This window comes from Rhinopithecus bieti, unplaced genomic scaffold (genome assembly GCF_001698545.2).
Source record: "Rhinopithecus bieti isolate Rb0 unplaced genomic scaffold, ASM169854v2 scaffold_49629, whole genome shotgun sequence".
Lineage (NCBI taxonomy): Eukaryota > Metazoa > Chordata > Mammalia > Primates > Cercopithecidae > Rhinopithecus > Rhinopithecus bieti.
The window spans coordinates 9,780-27,366 of NW_016819418.1; the positions used below are offsets into that span (position 1 = coordinate 9,780).

At 45.3% G+C, this 17,587-nt stretch overlaps 1 protein-coding gene across 1 annotated transcript in view; it reads right to left on the minus strand.

The window, feature by feature from the left end:
* LOC108519753 (putative uncharacterized protein FLJ44672) overlaps nucleotides 1–3,842 on the minus strand; it is an 8,079-nt gene extending 4,237 nt beyond the window's left edge. Inside the window, exon 1 of the mRNA XM_017858972.1 lies at nucleotides 3,800–3,842. Coding sequence (XP_017714461.1) covers nucleotides 3,800–3,842 — 43 coding nt within the window. The remainder of the gene's footprint in view (nucleotides 1–3,799) is intronic.
* Between the last annotated feature and the right edge of the window lie 13,745 nt (nucleotides 3,843–17,587).

A 17,587-nucleotide genomic window follows, 5' to 3' on the forward strand; every position in this document is an offset into this window, starting at 1 on the left:
CCTGGCTATTTTTTTTTTTTTTTTTTTGAGACAGAGTCTTGCTCTGTCACCCAGGCTGGAGTGTAGTGGCTGGATCTCAGCTCACTGCAAGCTCCGCCTCCCGGGTTCACGCCATTCTCCTGCCTCAGCCTCCCAAGCAGCTGGGACTACAGGCACCCGCCAACTCACCCGGCTAGTTTTTTGTATTTTTTAGTAGAGACGGGGTTTCACCATGTTAGCCAGGATGGTCTCGATCTCCTGACCTCGTGATCCACCCGTCTCGGCCTCCCAAAGTGCTGGGATTACAGACTTGAGCCACCACGCCCGGCCGCCTGGCTATTTTTTTAATTTTTTTGTAGAGTGAGGGGTCTTGCTATGTTGCCCAAGTTGGCCTCAAACTCCTGACCTCAAGAGATCTGCCCACCTCTGCCTCCTGAGTAGCTGAAACTACAAGTACACATCACCATGCCTAGCTACATTTGTTTAATTTTGAAAAATATTTTTGTAAAGAGTAGATCTTGCTGTGTTGCCCAGGCTGGTCTTGAACTCTGGCCCTTAAAAGATACTCCCATCTCTGCTTCCCAAACAGCTGGAACTACAGACATGAGACACTGCAATAAACTTGAAAAGACTTCTTTAATCTAGCATCCCATACTTGCTAGGATTGGGAAAGGCAGTAGTGTTTTTTTAAATTACTTAACAATTCAGTAAGAATCAAACTCAACCTTGACCTCTGCCTTCTCTCATATCCAGTCTGTCAGGAAATCCTGTCGACTGTCTTCAACACATACTAAAGATCCCCACCCAGCAACTCCCTGGCCTCCTCCACTACTTCTCCCCTCTGACTATCTCTCAACACCACCATGATCCTGGTCAGGACCAAAATCATCTCCCACCTGGATGTTGACATAACTTGGCCCCCATGCTTCTACCCAAATCTTCCCACAGTCTTTCTCAACTCAGCAGCCAGAGAATGCTTTTAAACCGGGAGACAGATCATGTTGCCTCTCTGCTTAGAACCCTCCTGCAGTTCCCATCTGAGTCAGAGTCAAAGCCAAAGCCCCAGCAATAACCTCCCAGGGCTTACATGATCTGTACTGATCCCCACCCAGCAAATCCCTGGCCCCCTCCCCTAATTCTCTCCCTCTCTCCTTCTGCTCCACTGGCCTCCTTCCAGAGCCTCAGACACACCTCGGACACTTTATTCTGTTGTTTCTGCCTACAATCCTCTTCCCTCAGCACCTTGGCCAGCTCCTTCCCCTCCTTCAAGTCTTTGCTCAATTTTCACTTAGAAGGCCACCCCTGACCATTCTATTTAATATTGCCATCTGTCCACCATGCCCACCATGCTCATTTCTTCTTTACTTTCTGCCTTCTTTCTTTTTTTCAAGATCTCACTGTCACCAAGGTTGGAGTGCAGTGACACAATCACAGCTCACTGCAACCTCAAATTTCCAGGCTCAAGCAATCCTCCCACCTCAGCCTCCCAAGTAGCTGGGACTACAGGTTCATGCCATCATGACTGGCTAAATTTTTAGTATTTTATTTTATTTTATTTTGAGACAGAGTTTCACTCTTCTTGCACAGGCTGGAGTGCAATGGTGTAATCCCGGCTCACTGCCACCTCCACCTCCCAGATTCAAGTGATTCTCCTGCCTCAGCCTCCCAAGTAGCTGGGATTACAGGTGCATGCCACCATGCCCAGCTAATTTGTGTATTTTTAGTAGAGACGGGGTTTCACAATGTGGCCAGGCTGCTCTCGAACTCCTGACCTCAGGTGATCTGCCCACTTCGGTCTCCCAAAGTGCTGGAATTACAGGTGTGAGCCACCATGCCTGGCCAATTTTTTCATTTTTTGTAGAGACAAGGTCTTACTATGTTGCCCAGGCTGGTCTTGAACTTCTGGCCTCAAGTAATCCTCCTGCCTAAATTCCTAAAGTGCTGGGATTACTGGCATGAGCCATCATGCCTGGCTTCATGTTCATTTCTTCTTGCTGCTGCAACATAGTTTACAGTTTTCTGCATTCAGTGGCTTAAACCACCACAAATATACCATCTTACAGTTCTGGGGGCCAGAAACACGAACTAGGTCTATTAAGGCTAAAATCAAGGTGTCAGCAGGGCTGCATTCCTTCTGGAGACTCTAAAGTGTTACCTTGGCTTTTCCAGCTTCTAGAAGCCCCTCCCATTCCTTGGATCATGGCCCCTAACTCCATCTTCAAAGCCAGAAGTGAAGCATCTTCAAATCTCCCTCTCTTACCTCTGCTTCCATCACCACATCTCCTGCTCCACTTCTGAATCTCCTACGCTCTTTCTTTTATAAAGACCCTGTGATTGCTGGGCATAGTGGCTACCACCCATAATCCCAACACTTTGGGAGGTCAAGGAAGGAGGAACACTTGAGGCCCGAAGTTTGAAACTAACATGAACAACATAGTGAGACCCACCTCTAGAAAAAAATAAAAATAAATATTAGCCCGACGTGGTGTTGTGTGCCTGTAGTCCCAGCTACTTGATAGGCTGAGGTGAGACAATCGATTTAGCCCAGGAGTTTGAGGTCAGCCTGGGCGACATAAACTAAATCCCATCTCTACAAGGATGAGGTGGGAGGATCACTTGAGCCCAGGAATTTGTGGCCAGCCTGGGCAACACAACAAGACCCCATCTGGCCAACATGGCCAACCTGGCCAACATGGTGAAACACCAACTACAAAAATGAGCTGGGCATAGGTGACATGCATGTGTAGTCCCAGCTACTTGGGAGGCTGAGGTGGGAGGATCGCTTGATCTCAGGAGGTCAAAGCTATAATAAGCTATGATACATCATTGCACTCCAGCCTGGATGACACAGGGAGATTCTGTCTCAAAAAAAAGAAAAGAAATATAGCACACCAGCCTTGGCAACAAAATAAGACAGTCTCTCTCAGAAAAAAAGAAAATAAACTGTTCTCTGAGTTCTGTAAACTGTTCTAGCAAATTATTAAACCCAAGAAGAGAATTACGGGAACCCCTGATTTGTAACAGGTTGGTCAAAAGTACAGGTGACAACCTAGGACTTGCCACTGGCATCTGAAGTGAGGACAGTCTCGTGGGACTGAGCCCCTAACTTGTGGAGTCTGTGCTAAGTCCAGGTAGTATCCGAATAAAATCGTGGGATACCCAGTTAATATCCAGAGCATTGGAGAATTTGGTGTAGGAACTCCATACATACATTCAGTTGGAAGTGTGTGAGTAGAGACAAACATGGGCTTTTCTGTCACCTGTCTACCTGCTTAACTGCATAGGAGAGGCAATACGTGGTGCTCATGAACAAAGCAAGCATTAAGGTCAGACCAGACCCAACATTTGACTCAGTTTTAATATCCAGGTGAGCTTGAGCAAATCACTCATTATTCCTACGTATTCATCACTTCATTCATAAAATGGGGAAGTGGCACCTACCTGTGATTCTGTGAGAATTACTGAAATATTATGCTTGGTGTTATTGTGATCATTATACCTATTCCAAACTATCTGACAAGGACTGTGATGGATGATAACATCAAAAAATTAGAAACTGTAGTCAGGTCTCTCAAGCAAAATTCCATACAAGCAAAATTCCATACAAGCATACTGTCTCTACATAGCATTCCTGCCACACTTAATTCACCATTCCCTGAACAACATGTGCCATCTTCTTTGTCCAGGTCTGTACAGTGCTGGTTTCCCTGCCTGAGCAGCTCACTTCATCCCTCCCAGCCCATTCTTCATCCCTCCACCTCCCCTCTTCCGTCCCCACTCTCATACAACTCTTCCTCANATGATCAGAGAAGCAAAATACTGATAGCGATACTCAAGTAAACCACGAAATTTCCATAACTCATGTCAGCAAAGTGGGAATATTGTACGGTGTGTGTTGACGTTCCTATACAAACATTGTTTATTTGCCTTATGTTTGTTTGCAAGAAATGTATATACTAAAAGTTCTTGCTGTCAAAAGAATATGTGTAAGTCATTTGAACTTATTCTTCTGTTTTCTATTTTATCTTCCTGCCATCATCCTATAGCCTTACTTTAGAAATGTTTTATTTTCTTAGAAAATTGAGCAAGTGCTCGTTGTGGCAGCTCATACCTCTAGGATGGGAGGCAGGGGTGAAAGGGTTACTTGAGGCCAGGAGTCTGACACCAGCCAGGCCAACAAAGTGAGACCCCATGTCCACAAAACAATTTAAAAATTAGCCAAGTATCGTCATGTATACCTACAGTCCCAGCTACTCAGGAGGCTCAGGCAAGAGGATCCTTAGCCCAGGAGTTCAAGACTGCAGTGAGCTATGATAGCACCACTATACTCCACCCTGGGTGACAGGGTGAGACCTCATCTCCTAAAATAAAAAACAAAGAAAAAAAATAGTTCAAGTAGCAAGTTGTATGTGGCTTATTCTGAATATTTCTAAACTAGAAGTTCTCAATCTTTTGGGGTCTAGGATGCCTTTACATTTTTTAACTTTATTAAAGATCTCTAAGACTATTTCTTTATATAAATAATTATATTAAAACTAGAAAATAAGACAAAATTTTAAAATACTATTCATCACATATTAACAAAGCCATTACATGTTGATATAAGTAATACAAGATCCTTAAAATATTTAACATTCATTACATATTAATAATAAAACCATTACATGTTGATATAATACTCGCTCTTTCGCCCAGGCTGAAGTGAAGTGGTGCAATCTCAGCTCACTGCAACCTCCGCCTCCCGGGTTCAAGCGATTCTCCTACCTCAGCCTCCCAAGTAGCTGGGATTACAGGTGCCCACTACCATGCCCAGCTAATTATTGTATTCTGTTAGTAGAGACAGGGTTTAGCCATGTTGGCAAGGCTGGTCTTGAACTCTTGACCTCAGGTGATCCACCCGCCTGAGTCTCCTGAAGTGCTGGGATTACAGGCATGAGCCACTGCGCCCACCCTGATTAATATATGCTTAAAACACTGATTAGTCAGGCAACAACACTAGGCAGGGGTCTCCTCATTCCCAGCGATGCAAACCCCACTGCACGGCTCAGGGTTTGCAAGGGCTGCAGAGCTGAAAGGCTCTGACTTGAGATTTCATTATTTTATTTGTATTGAGACAGGTTCTGCTCTGTCACCCAGACTAGAGTGCAATTGTGCACTTACAGGTCACTGCAGCCTCAACCTCCTGGGTTCAAGCCATCTTCCTGCCTTAGCTCCCCAGCAGCTGGTACTACAGTTGAGTGCCACCATGTCTGGCTATTTTAAAATTTTTTGTAGAGTGAGGGGTCTTGCTGTGTTCCCCAAGCTGGCCTCAAACTCCTGACCTCAACAGATCTGCTCACCTCAGCCTCCTGAGTAGCTGAAACTACAAGTACACATCACCATGCCTAGCTACATTTATTTAATTTTAAAATATTTTGTAAAGAGCAGATCTTGCTGTGTTGCCCAGGCTGGTCTTGAACTCCTGCCCTTAAAAGATATTCCCATCTCTGCTTCCCAAACAGCTGGGACTACATACATGCGCCACTGCAATGAGCTTGAAGAGATTTCTTTAATCTAGCATCCCATACTTGCTAGGATTGGGAAAAGCAGTAGTTTTTTTTTTTTGAGACGGAGTCTCGCTCTGTCGCCCAGGCTGGAGTGCAGTGGCCGGATCTCAGCTCACTGCAAGCTCCGCCTCCCGGGTTTACGCCATTCTCCTGCCTCAGCCTCCCGAGCAGCTGGGACTACAGGCAACCACCAGCATGCCCAGCTAGTTTTTTGTATTTTAGTAGAGACGGGGTTTCACCGTGTTAGCCAGGATGGTCTCGATCTCCTGACCTCGTGATCCGCCCGTCTCGGCCTCCCAAAGTGCTGGGATTACAGGCTTGAGCCACCGCGCCCGGCCGTGTTTTTTTAAATTACTTAATAATTTCAGTAAGAATCAAACTCAACCTTGACCCCTGCCTTCTCTCACACCCCATATCCAGTCTGTCAGGAAATCCTGTTGACTGTCTTCAACACATACTAAAGATCCCCACCCAGCAACACCCTGGCCTCATCCCCTACTTCTCCCCTCTGACCATCTCTCAACACCACCATGACCCTGGTCAGGACCAAAATCATCTCCCACCTGGATGTTGCCATAACTTGGCCCCATGCTTCTACCCAAATCTTCCCACAGTCTTTCTCAACTCAGCAGCCAGAGAATGCTTTTAAACTGGGAGACAGATCATGTTGCCTCTCTGCTTAGAACCCTCCCTGCAGTTCCCATCTGAGTCAGAGTCAAAGCCAAAGCCCCAGCAATAACCTCCAGGGCTTACATGATCTGTACTGATCCCCACTGAGCAAATCCCTGGCCCCTCCCCTAATTCTCTCCCTCTCTCCTTCTGCTCCACTGGCCTCCTTCCAGAGCCTCAGACACACCTCAGACACTTTATTCTGTTGTTTCTGCCTACAAGCCTCTTCCCTCAGCACCTTGGCCAGCTCCTTCCCCTCCTTCAAGTCTGCTCAATTTTCACTTAGGAGGCCACCCCATGACCATTCTATTTAACATTGCCATCTGTCCCCATGCCCACCATGCTCATTTCTTCTTTCTTTACTTTCTGCCTTCTTTCTTTCTTTTTTTCAAGATCTCACTGTCACCAAGGTTGGAGTGCAGTGGCACAATCACAGCTCACTGCAACCTCAAATTTCCAGGCTCAAGCAATCCTCCCACCTCAGCCTCCCGAGTAGCTGGGACTACAGGTTCATGCCATCATGTCTGGCTATTTTTTTTTTTAGTATTTTATTTTATTTTATTTTGAGACAGAGTTTCACTCTTCTTGCCCAGGCTGCAGTGCAATGGTGCAATCCCAGCTCACTGCCACCTCCACCTCCCAGATTCAAGTGATTCTCCTGCCTCAGCCTCCCAAGTAGCTGGGATTACAGGTGCATGCCATCACGCCCAGCTAATTTTGTGTTTTAGTAGAGACGGGGTTTCACAATGTGGCCAGGCTGCTCTCGAACTCCTGCTCTCAGGTGATCTGCCCACTTCAGTCTCCCAAAGTGCTGGAATTACAGGTGTGAGCTACCATGTCTGGCCAATTTTTTCATTTTTTGTAGAGACAAGGTCTTACTATGTTGCCCAGGCTGGTCTTGAACTCCTGGCCTCAAGTAATCCTCCTGCCTAAATTCCTAAAGTGCTGGGATTACTGGCATGAGCCATCATGCCTGGGTTCATGTTCATTTCTTCTTGCTGCTGCAACGTAATTTGCAGTTTTCTACATTTAGTGGCTTAAACCACCACAAATCTACCATCTTACAGTTCTAGGGGCCAGAAACACAAACTAGGTCTATTAAGGCTAAAATCAAGGTGTCAGCAGGGCTACATTCCTTCTGGAGACTCTAAAGTGTTCCCTTGGCTTTTCCAGCTTCTAGAAGCCACTCCCATTCCTTGGATCATGGCCCCTGACTCCATCTTCAAAGCCAGAAGTGAAGCATCTTCAAATCTCCCTCTCTTACCTCTGCTTCCATCACCACATCTCCTGCTCCACTTCTGAATTTCCTACCCTCTTTTTTTTGATAAAGACCCTGTCATTGCTCCCACCCATGGTGGCTCCCACCCATAATCCCAACACTTTGGGAAGTCAAGGCAGGAGGAACACTTGAGGCCCGAAGTTTGAAACTAGCATGAATAACATAGTGAGACCCACCTCTAGAAAAAAATAAAATAAAATTAGCCCGACATGGTGGTGTGTGCCTGTAGTCCCAGCTACTTGACAGGATGAGGTGAGATAATCAATTTAGCCCAAGAGTTTGAGATCAGCCTGGGCGACATAAACTAAATCTCATCTCTACAAGGATGAGGTGGGAGGATCACTTGAGCCCAGGAATTTGTGGCCAGCCTGGGCAACACAACAAGACCCCTTCTGGCCAACATGGCCAACCTGGCCAACATGGTGAAACTCTGACTACAAAAATGAGCTGGGCATGGGTGACATGCATGTGTTGTCCCAGCTACTTGGGAAGCTGAGGTGGGAGGATCGCTTGATCTCAGGAGGTCAAAGCTATAATAAGCTATGATACATCACTGCACTCCAGCCTGGATGACACAGGGAGATTCTGTCTCAAAAAAAAAAGAAAAGAAATATAGCACACCAGCCTGGGCAACAAAGTAAGACCGTCTCTCTCAGAAAAAAAGAAAATAAACTGTTTTCTGAGTTCTGTAAACTGTTCTAGCAAATTATTAAACCCAAGAAGAGAGTTATGGGAACCCCTGATTTGTAACAGGTTGGTCAAAAGTACAGGTGACAACCTAGGACTTGCCACTGGCATCTGAAGTGAGGATGGTCTCGTGGGACTGAGTCCCTTACTTGTGGGGTCTGTGCTAAGTCCAGGAAGTGTCAGAATAAAATCGTGGGATACCCAGTTAATATCTAGAGCATTGGAGAATTTGGTGTAGCAACTCCATACACACATTCAGTCGGAAGTGTGTGAGTAGAGACAAACACGGGTTTTCTGTCACTTGTCTACCTGCTTAACTGCATAGGAGAGGCAATACGTGGTGCTCATGAACAAAGCAAACATTAAAGTCAGACCAGACCCAACATTTGACTCAGTCTTAATACCCAGGTGAGCTTGGGCAAATCATGCAGTACTCCTAAGTCTTCATCACTTCATTCATAAAATGGGGATAACTGTGGCACCTACCTGTGATTCTGTGAGAATTAACGAAATACTCTGCTTGGTGTTATTGTGATCATTATCCCTATTCCAAACTATCTGACAAGCACAGTGATGGATGATAACATCAAAAAATTAGAAACTGTAGTCAGGTCTCTCAGACAAAATTCCATACAAGCAGACTACTGTCTCTACAAAGCATTCCTGCCACGCTTAATTAATTCACCATTGCCGAACAACATGTGCCATCTTCATTGTCCAGGTCTGTACAGTGCTGGTTTCTCTGCCTGAGCAGCTCACTCCATCCCATCCCAGCCCATTCCTCATCCCTCCACCTCCCCTTCCCTCCCCACTCTCATACAACTCTTCCTTATCTTTCAGGACTTGGCTTCAAGGGTCACCTTAATTGGAAGCTTCCCACTGCACTTGATGCATGCACTATTATTTGATCATCTTTGAGTTACACTCTAAGTTTTTTTGTACCTGAATAACATGTTGCCCAGTCAGTCTCTCTTCCTGGATTCAGAAGTCTTTCATGGTAGATCCAGCTGGAAGTGACAAAAAGACATTCTTTGGAAATAAAGGGATGACACAGACAGATACAAGTTCTTAAACATCTTAAATAGTATGTGAAAATCAAACAAAATTCAAAGACTTGTGGGGAACACTTCGGAGGGAAAGTCACTGGGAATGNTCTCACTGTCCAAAAGAGCTTCCCACTGCACTTGATGCATGCACTATTATTTGATCATTTTGAGTTACAGTCCAAGTCTTTTGTACCTGAATAACATGTTGCCCAGTCAGTCTCTCTTCCTGGATTTAGAAGTCTTTCATGGTAGATCCAGCTGGAAGTGACAAAAAGACATTCTTTTGAAATAAAGGGATGACACAGACAGACCTAAGTTCTTAAACGTCTTAAATGGTATGTGAAAATTAAAATTCAAAGACTTGTGAGGAACACTTAGGAGGGAAAGTTATTGGGAATGTCATAAAGGGTTAATTTGTATTTTATTTTATTTTTTGAGACATTATTTTTATTTTTTATTTTCTGTCACCTAGGCTGGAATGCAGTGGTGCAACCAGGGCTCGCTGCAGCCTCGACCACCTGGGCTCAAGTAATCTCACTTAATTTTTATTTGGTTTAAGAAACAAGTCTTGGTTGAGGGTGGTGGCTTATGCATGTAATCTCAGCACTTTGGGAGGCCGAGAGGTATATTACTTGAGGCCAGGACTTTGAGATCAGCCTGAGCAATATATTAAGACCCTGCCTCTACCAAAAAACAGAGTGAATGTGTGGAAGACAATTTTTCCACAGACTGGGAGTGGAGGGAATAATTTCAGGATGATTCAAATGCATTACATATACTATGCACTTTATTTCTATTATTACTACATTGTAATATATAATGAAATAATTCTACAACTCACTATAACGTAGACTCAGTGGGATCTCTGAGCTTGTTTTCCTGCAACGACACTGTCCATCTAGGGTGATGGGAGATAGTGATAGAACATCAGGCATTAGATTCTCATAAGGAGTGCACAACCTAGATCTCTCGCATGCACACTTCACAACAGGGTTCGTGCTTCTATGAGAATCGAATGCTGCTGCTCATCTGACAGGACATGCAGCTCAGGTGGTCATACAAGCGATAGGAGGGGCTAGAAATACAGATGAAGATTCCCCTCACTTGCCTGCTGCTCACCTCCGGTTCTATGGCCCTGTGGATGGAGACGGCTGCTCAAGTGCATTCGAAAGGATCCATCCCATGCCATTCTTCAGAGTCATATTTACTGCAGCAGTGGTCAACTGTAGCACCCCTAAGTTCACAGGGCATATGCTTCACCTGGCATTTCACCACAATCAACAGTAAGTGGTAGCTTGAGTCATTGTGAGGTCACTTCCTGGAAATCACCAGCATCCTATATCCCATTAGGAAGGAGTTCAGCACTGCTTCTTGGATAACCAAACCTATTCCCAAATCCTATCTGTGTGGGTTTATCTCCTGGTACCCTTCCTAGCATCAATTCTGTATTTGTAGGAGTCTAATCAGGAGACACAAACAACTCAAAAGTTTAAACTAGAATGAGCAAGGTGGATCACACCTGTAATCTCAGCACTTTGGGAGGCCAAGGTGGGTGGATTGCCTTGAGCTCAGGAGTTTGAGACCAGTCTAGGAAACATGGCGAAATCCGATCTCTACAAAAAACACAAAAATTAGCTGTGTGGTGGCACTTACCTGTAATCCCAGCAACGTGGGAGGCTGAGGCAGGAGAATTGCTTGAGCCTGGCAGGTGGAGGCTGCGGTGAGCAGAGGTTGTGCCACTGCACTCCAGCCTGGGTGACAGCATGAGACCCAGTATCAAAAAGAAAAAAATACATACGTGTAAATTTAATATAAAAAGTATTAATTTTGGCCAGGCGCAATGGCTCATGCCTGTAATCCCAGCACTTCGGGAGGCCAAGACAGGTGGATCACCTGAGGTCAGGAGTTCGAGACCACCCTGACCAACGCGGAGAAACCCCGTCTCTACCAAAAATACAAAATTAGCTGGGCATGGTGGCACATGGCTGTCATCCCAGTTACTCAGGAGGGGGTGTATCTGTGTATCTCCTGAGGCAGAAGAATCACTTGAACCCGGCAGGCGGAGGTTGCGGTGAGTCAAGATAGCGCCATTGCACTCCAGCCTGGGCAACAAGAGTGAAACTCCATCTCAAAAGAAAAAAAGGTATTAATTTTAACAGAGGATCAGCATAATGAGGGACACACTAGCACAAAGTAAAGATATCTCTAGAGAATACAGAACTAGCAGAGGTCAGGCATTATGGCTCATGCCTGTAATCCCGGCAATATCAGAAGCCTAGGCAGCAGGATTGCTTGAGGCCAGGAGTTGGAGACCAGTCAGAGCAACATAGTGAGACTCTGTGTCTACCAAAAAAAAAGAAAAATATTAGCCAGGTGTGGTGGTGGTGCACACCTGTAGTTCCAGCTACTTGGGAGTCTGGGGTGGGAGGATCCCTTGAGCCTGGGAAGTCTACACTACAGTGAGCCAAGATCATGCCACTGAACTCCAGCCTAGGTGACAGAGTAAGACCCTGTCTTAGAAAGAAAAAGAAAAGAAAGTGTTAATCCCCCTATGGGAATCTCCTCTTCTCCTGCCCTCTCGGGAACCTCACTTGTCAGTTCTTCCTCCCACTTTCCTGTATCTTTAACCTATCCCCCACTTTTAGCTCCTTCCCACCATCATTTAAATTACTCAAACTTCTTCTATTTTAAAAACCTCTTCCTAAACTCAGTGAGAGGTCTCCTGTACACCCACTGAGCCATCTGCTCCCCCGGTGCCTTCTCTATAGCAGCCTCGGCCATGTCTCTAATCCATGAATCTCATCACGTTACTCCCCCATTTACATCACTTCTCCTTGCCTCGGGGATTAAGTCCAGACTCCTTAACAGCCCCTGCTCTGCCCTGCCTTGCAAGGCAGCCTCACTGCTTGCCCCTCTCCATTTCACCTGCTATGGAGTCCAACTGAGCCTCATCTGTCCCCTGAATGCACACTCTTTCTCCTCTGGGAGTCTCTGAAGTGGGTGATACCCTCTGCTTATAATACGCTTCCCCTTAAACCTCTACTCTCTTCCTGGCTAGCTTCGGCTCCTCTGTCACTTGTCTGCTTTGGCATCACCTCCTCACGGGAGACTTCCTTGACTCCCCCGATTCTCAGGAGCATGGCAGGTGAGGTGCTCCTCCCATGAATGCATGGAGATTAGGGAGAGTGTGTTATTCATGCTTAATTCACCAGTGCTTAGCTCAGTACCTAGCACAAAACAGTTACTGTGGTAGCCAAAGTAATAACCCCCACCCCCACCAATTGCTCATGTCCTATGTTACACAGCACGATTGCATAGGAAGGGGGAATTAAGAGTGCAGATAAAATTAATGTTGAAAATCAGCTGACCTTAAAACAAGATTATCCTGGAATATCTAGAAGAGCCCATGTAATTACAAGCATTCTTTAAAAGTGGAAGAGGGAGGCAGAAGGTTAAGAACCAGAGACGGTGGGCACAATGGCTCATGCCTGTAATACCAATACTTTGGGAGGCCAAGGCAGGAAAATCCCTTGAGTGCAGGAGTTCAAGGTCAGCCCTGGCAACACAGTTGAGGCCCCATCTCTACAAAAAAATAAAAACAAAATTCACTGAGTGTCATGGTGCTCACCTGTGGTCCCAGCTACTGAGAAAGCTGATGTGGCAGGATTGCTTGAGCCTGGGAGTTTGAGGCTACAGTGAGCCGTGATTGGACCACTGAACTCCATCCTGAGTGACAGGGCAAGGTCCTGTTTCTAAAGAAAAAAACGACATTGGAATCATGGTCCCCTCCATCCTAAGGTGCCTACAAGGCATCTCTCTCTGCAAATGAGTAAACATCATCTTCCAACTCCTCACAGAGTGGAGCAGCAGGAAAACTCCCTCACTTCATTTCTGTGCCACTTGGGAGGTCTGGACAGCCCAATAACCAGCTCCTTGCTGATGATGCAATCAGGAAATAGCTCGAGTCGAGCTAAGGAGAATTTGGATCCTTCTTTTGGTTCTCAATAGGCAGGGTAGGGACCTTTAATCTTGCACCGTGGGAGGCCAAGGTGAGAGGATTGCTTGAGGCCAGAAGCTCAAGACCAGCCTGGGCAACATAGCAAGACCTGGGTGGCATGCACCTGTGGTCCCTATTACTTGGTAGGATGAGGTGGGAGGACTGATCACTTGATCCCAGGAGTTTCAGACAGAGCCAGACCATGTCTCAAAAAGTTAAAAAAAAAAAAAAAAAAAAGAGAGAGAGAGAGAGAGAGAGAGACTATAGGCAGGCACCACCACATTTGGCTAATTTTTAAATATTCTGTAGAGACAAGATCTTGCTAGGTTGCCCAGGCTGGTCTAAAACTCCTGGCATCAGGCTGGGCATGGTGGCTCATGCTTGTAATCCCAGCACTTTGGGAGGCTGAGGCAGGCAAATCACCTGAAGTCAGGAGTTTGAGACCAGCCTGGCCAACATGATGAAACTCTGACTCTACTAAAAATACAAAATTAGCCGGGCAGTAGTGGTGTGTACTTGTAGTCTCAGCTACTTGGGAGGCTGAGTCAGGAGAATCACTTGAACCTGGGAGGCGGAGGTTGCAGTGGGCCAAGATTGCACCACTGCACTCCACTCTGAGCAACAGAGTGAGACTCTGTCTGAAAAGAAAACAGAAAACAAACTCCTGGCATCAACGCATCTTCCTGTCTTAGCCTCCCAATGCCCTGGGATTATATTGTTTCCTATAATTGAAGACACTTGTTCTTACACTGCTTTAAGATATAAAAGAAAAAACAAAACATAATGACAAGTGTTGGTGAAGGCCAGGCATGGTGGCTCAGCCTGTAATTCCGGAACTTTGGGAGGCTGAGGTGGGCAGATCACTCAAGGCCAGGAGTATGAGACCAGCCTGGGCGACACGGTAAAATCCGATCACTCCCCAAAAATAATAATAAAATTAGCCCCGGCATTGAGATGAGAGCAATCACTTGTGCCTGGGAGGTCAAGGCTGCAGTGCCTGTGGATGGTGTCCTTGGGCTGCAGCTGAGCGATAGAGCAGCCCCTATCTAGAAAAAAAACTCTCGTCAGTGAAGATGTGGCAGGTAATTGGCAACCCACAATACCATTCCTGGGTTGGGACATACAATCCATGTAAACCACTTTGCTTGGGTATTTCTTTTCCTATCATTTTAATTGGATTTTTTTTTTGTTTTTAATCAAGACAGGGTTTCTTATCTTGCCTAGGCTGGTCTTGAATTCATGGGCTCAATTCCTCCCATCGGAGCCTCCTGAGTAGCTGGGATTACAGGTGTGAGCCATCACACCCAACTGGTGTAGCCACTTAAGAAAATAGTCTGGCAGTTTCTCAAAATGTACAGTCATCATATAATGCAACAACTTCACTCCTAGGCATATATCCCAGAGAAATAAAAATATATATCCACACAAATATACATTGTACAACAATCTTCATAACAGCATTATTCATAATGGCCAAAACATGAAGACAACCCAAATGCCCACCAACTGATGAACAGATAAACAAAATGCAGCGTGTCTCTACCACGGAATATTACTCAGCAATAGGATGATGAAATATTGATACACACTATGACATAAAGGAACTTTGAAAACATTGTGCTAAGAGGGAAGAAGAGCCACAAAAAAGATCACATATTGTACAATTCTATTTGTCCAGATTAGGCAAATCTATAGTGACAAAACAATGAATCAATGGTTGCCTAAGGCTGGGGGCCAAGGCAGGTGGGGGGAGTAGGAGGTAGTGGCTAAGGGGTATGGATTTCTCTATAGGGTAATAAAAGGTTCTAAAAGTGACTGGTGATTGATGCACAGCTCTCTGAATATTCTAAAACCTACTGAATTGCAGATTTCAATAAATAAAGTGAATGGCATGTGAATAATATTTTAATAAAGCTATTATTTAAAATAATAATAATAGGGGGCTGGGCACAGGTGGTCATGCCTGCCTGTAATCCCAGCACTCTGGGAGGTTGAGGCAGGAGGATCACTTGAGGTCAGGAGTTTTGAGCCCAGTCTGAGCAACCTGGCAAGATCCCATCTCTATGATAAAAAATGAAAAAATTGGCACACGTCTGTAGTCCCAGCTACTTGGGAGACTGAAGTGGGACAACTGCTTGAGCCCAGGAGTTTGAGGCTACAGTGAACCATGACCATGTCATTGTACTGCAGCCTGAGCAACAGAGCAAGACCCTGTCTCTAAAAAGGAAAGAAAACAAATGCAAGTTTGTATCACTTTGTGAGTGTAGCCAAGTTGGAGGAGAAACAGACAAGAACAAAAGAGCACTGAATAAGGAGGGTGAGTGGCTGGTTAGGCTGGATTGCTAGCTAAGTGGTTTCTAAAGAATTCACTAGTCAAGTTACAGCTCTGGGAACAGTTATGCAAAGAATGAATGCTAAATTCGTTACAAATGCCCATGGTCTTTCTTTACATGCCTTCTAGTGAAAAATTCCTAAGTGCCGAAATAGCAAGTCTGCAACAATACCAGCTATTTATTAAAGACTATGAAAAAGAAATGGAGGCCAGGCGTGGCGGCTCACGTCTGTAATCCCTGCACTTTGGGAGGCTGAGGCAGGCAGATCACCTGAGGTCAGGAGTCCAACATGAGCCTGGCCAACATGGTGAAACCCTGTCTCTACTAAAAATACAAAAATTAGCTGGGTGTGGTGGCGGGCACCCATAATCCCAGCTACTCGGGAGGCTGAGGCAGGAGAACTGCTTGAACCCAGAAGGCAAGGGTTACAGTGAGCTAAAATTGCACCACTGCACTCCAGCCTGGGCGACAAGAGCAAGACTCTATCTTAAACAAAAAAAAGAAAAAAAAAATGGCATCTTCTTCAAGAATGACATAGTTTTTCATGATAAAGCTCTAATTTTGCATTTGTTCAAGTATTGATTCGATTTACCCAGTATGACACCAATCTTGGATAAAGTGCAAACAACACAATTTCATTTTCTCAATAATCAAAACTAACTAGGTAGTCTAATAGCAATTCCGATCTTATTAAACACTGATCAGATTTTAAAAATTATGGAATGATGGAGCAAATAAGATGTTACAACCTGTTCCAAGGGGAATTCCAAAACCCACACATATTTGAGACCATCAAGTATGATGAAATATATTTGATTACTATACTGAAAAATAAACTGATTATAAAGCCAACAACAATCGCACAGGGGTCTCCTCATCCGCAGCCACACAAACCCGATCATGCAGCTATGTGGTTGCAAGGCCTACATAGCCTAGAAGGGACTGGTCTGACTTGAGATTTCATTTCATTTGTAATTGTATTTTGAGACAGGGTCCCACTGTGTCACCCAGGATGGAGTCCAGTGGTATAATCATAGCTCACTGCAGTCTTGACCAACTGGGCTCAAGACATGCTCCTACTTCAGCTGCCCCAATACCTGGAAATACTGGCAAGTACCAGCATGTCAGGCTTTTTAAAATTATTATTGATTTTTTTAGAGAGAGAAGTCTTAATATGTGGCCCAAGCTGGCTCAAACTCCTAGCCTCAAGAGATCTGTCCACCTTAGCCTCCTGAGTAGGTACACACCACCATGCCCGGCTATATTTATTTTATTAAATTTCTTTCTTTTATTTTTGTAGAGAGGAGGTCTTACTATGTTGCCCAGGCTGCTTTCAAACTCATGGCCTTAAAACATACTCCCATCTCTGCCTCTCAAACTGTTGAAACTATAGGTGTGAGCTACTGCCCCTGGCCTGACTTGGGATTTTTTTTATCTAGCATCCTTTACTTGGTAGGATTGGGAAAGGCAGTAGGGTTTTTTTTTAATTACTTAATAATTCAATTGGAATCAAACTCAACCTTGACCCCTGCCTTCTCTCACAGCTCACATCCAGCCTGTCAGGAAATCCTATTGACTGACTTCAACATGTATCCAGGCTCTGACCATCTCTCACCACCACTGTGCACCAGGTCAGGACCACTATCATCTCCCACTGGGATGTTGCCACAGCTTGGCCCCCATGCTACTACACAAATCTTCCCAGAGTCTTTCTCAACTTAGCAGCCAGGGCATGCTTTAAATCAGGAGACAGATCATGTCGCCTCTCTGCTCAGAACCCCTCGGTGGTTCCCATTTTAGTCAGAGTAAAAGCCAAAGCCCCCGGAATAGCGTCCCCGGGCTTACACAATCTGTACCAATCCCAGCCCAGCAACTCCCTGGTCTCCTCGCCAACTTCGCTCCCTTTCTCTTTGCTCCACTGGCCTTCTTCCAGAGCCTCAGACACACCAGGGAGTTTCCTCCCCATGCCTTTATCCTGTTGACTCAGCCTATAATGCTCTTCCCTCAGCACCTTGGCCAGCTCCATCATCTGCTTCAAACTTTTGCTCGAT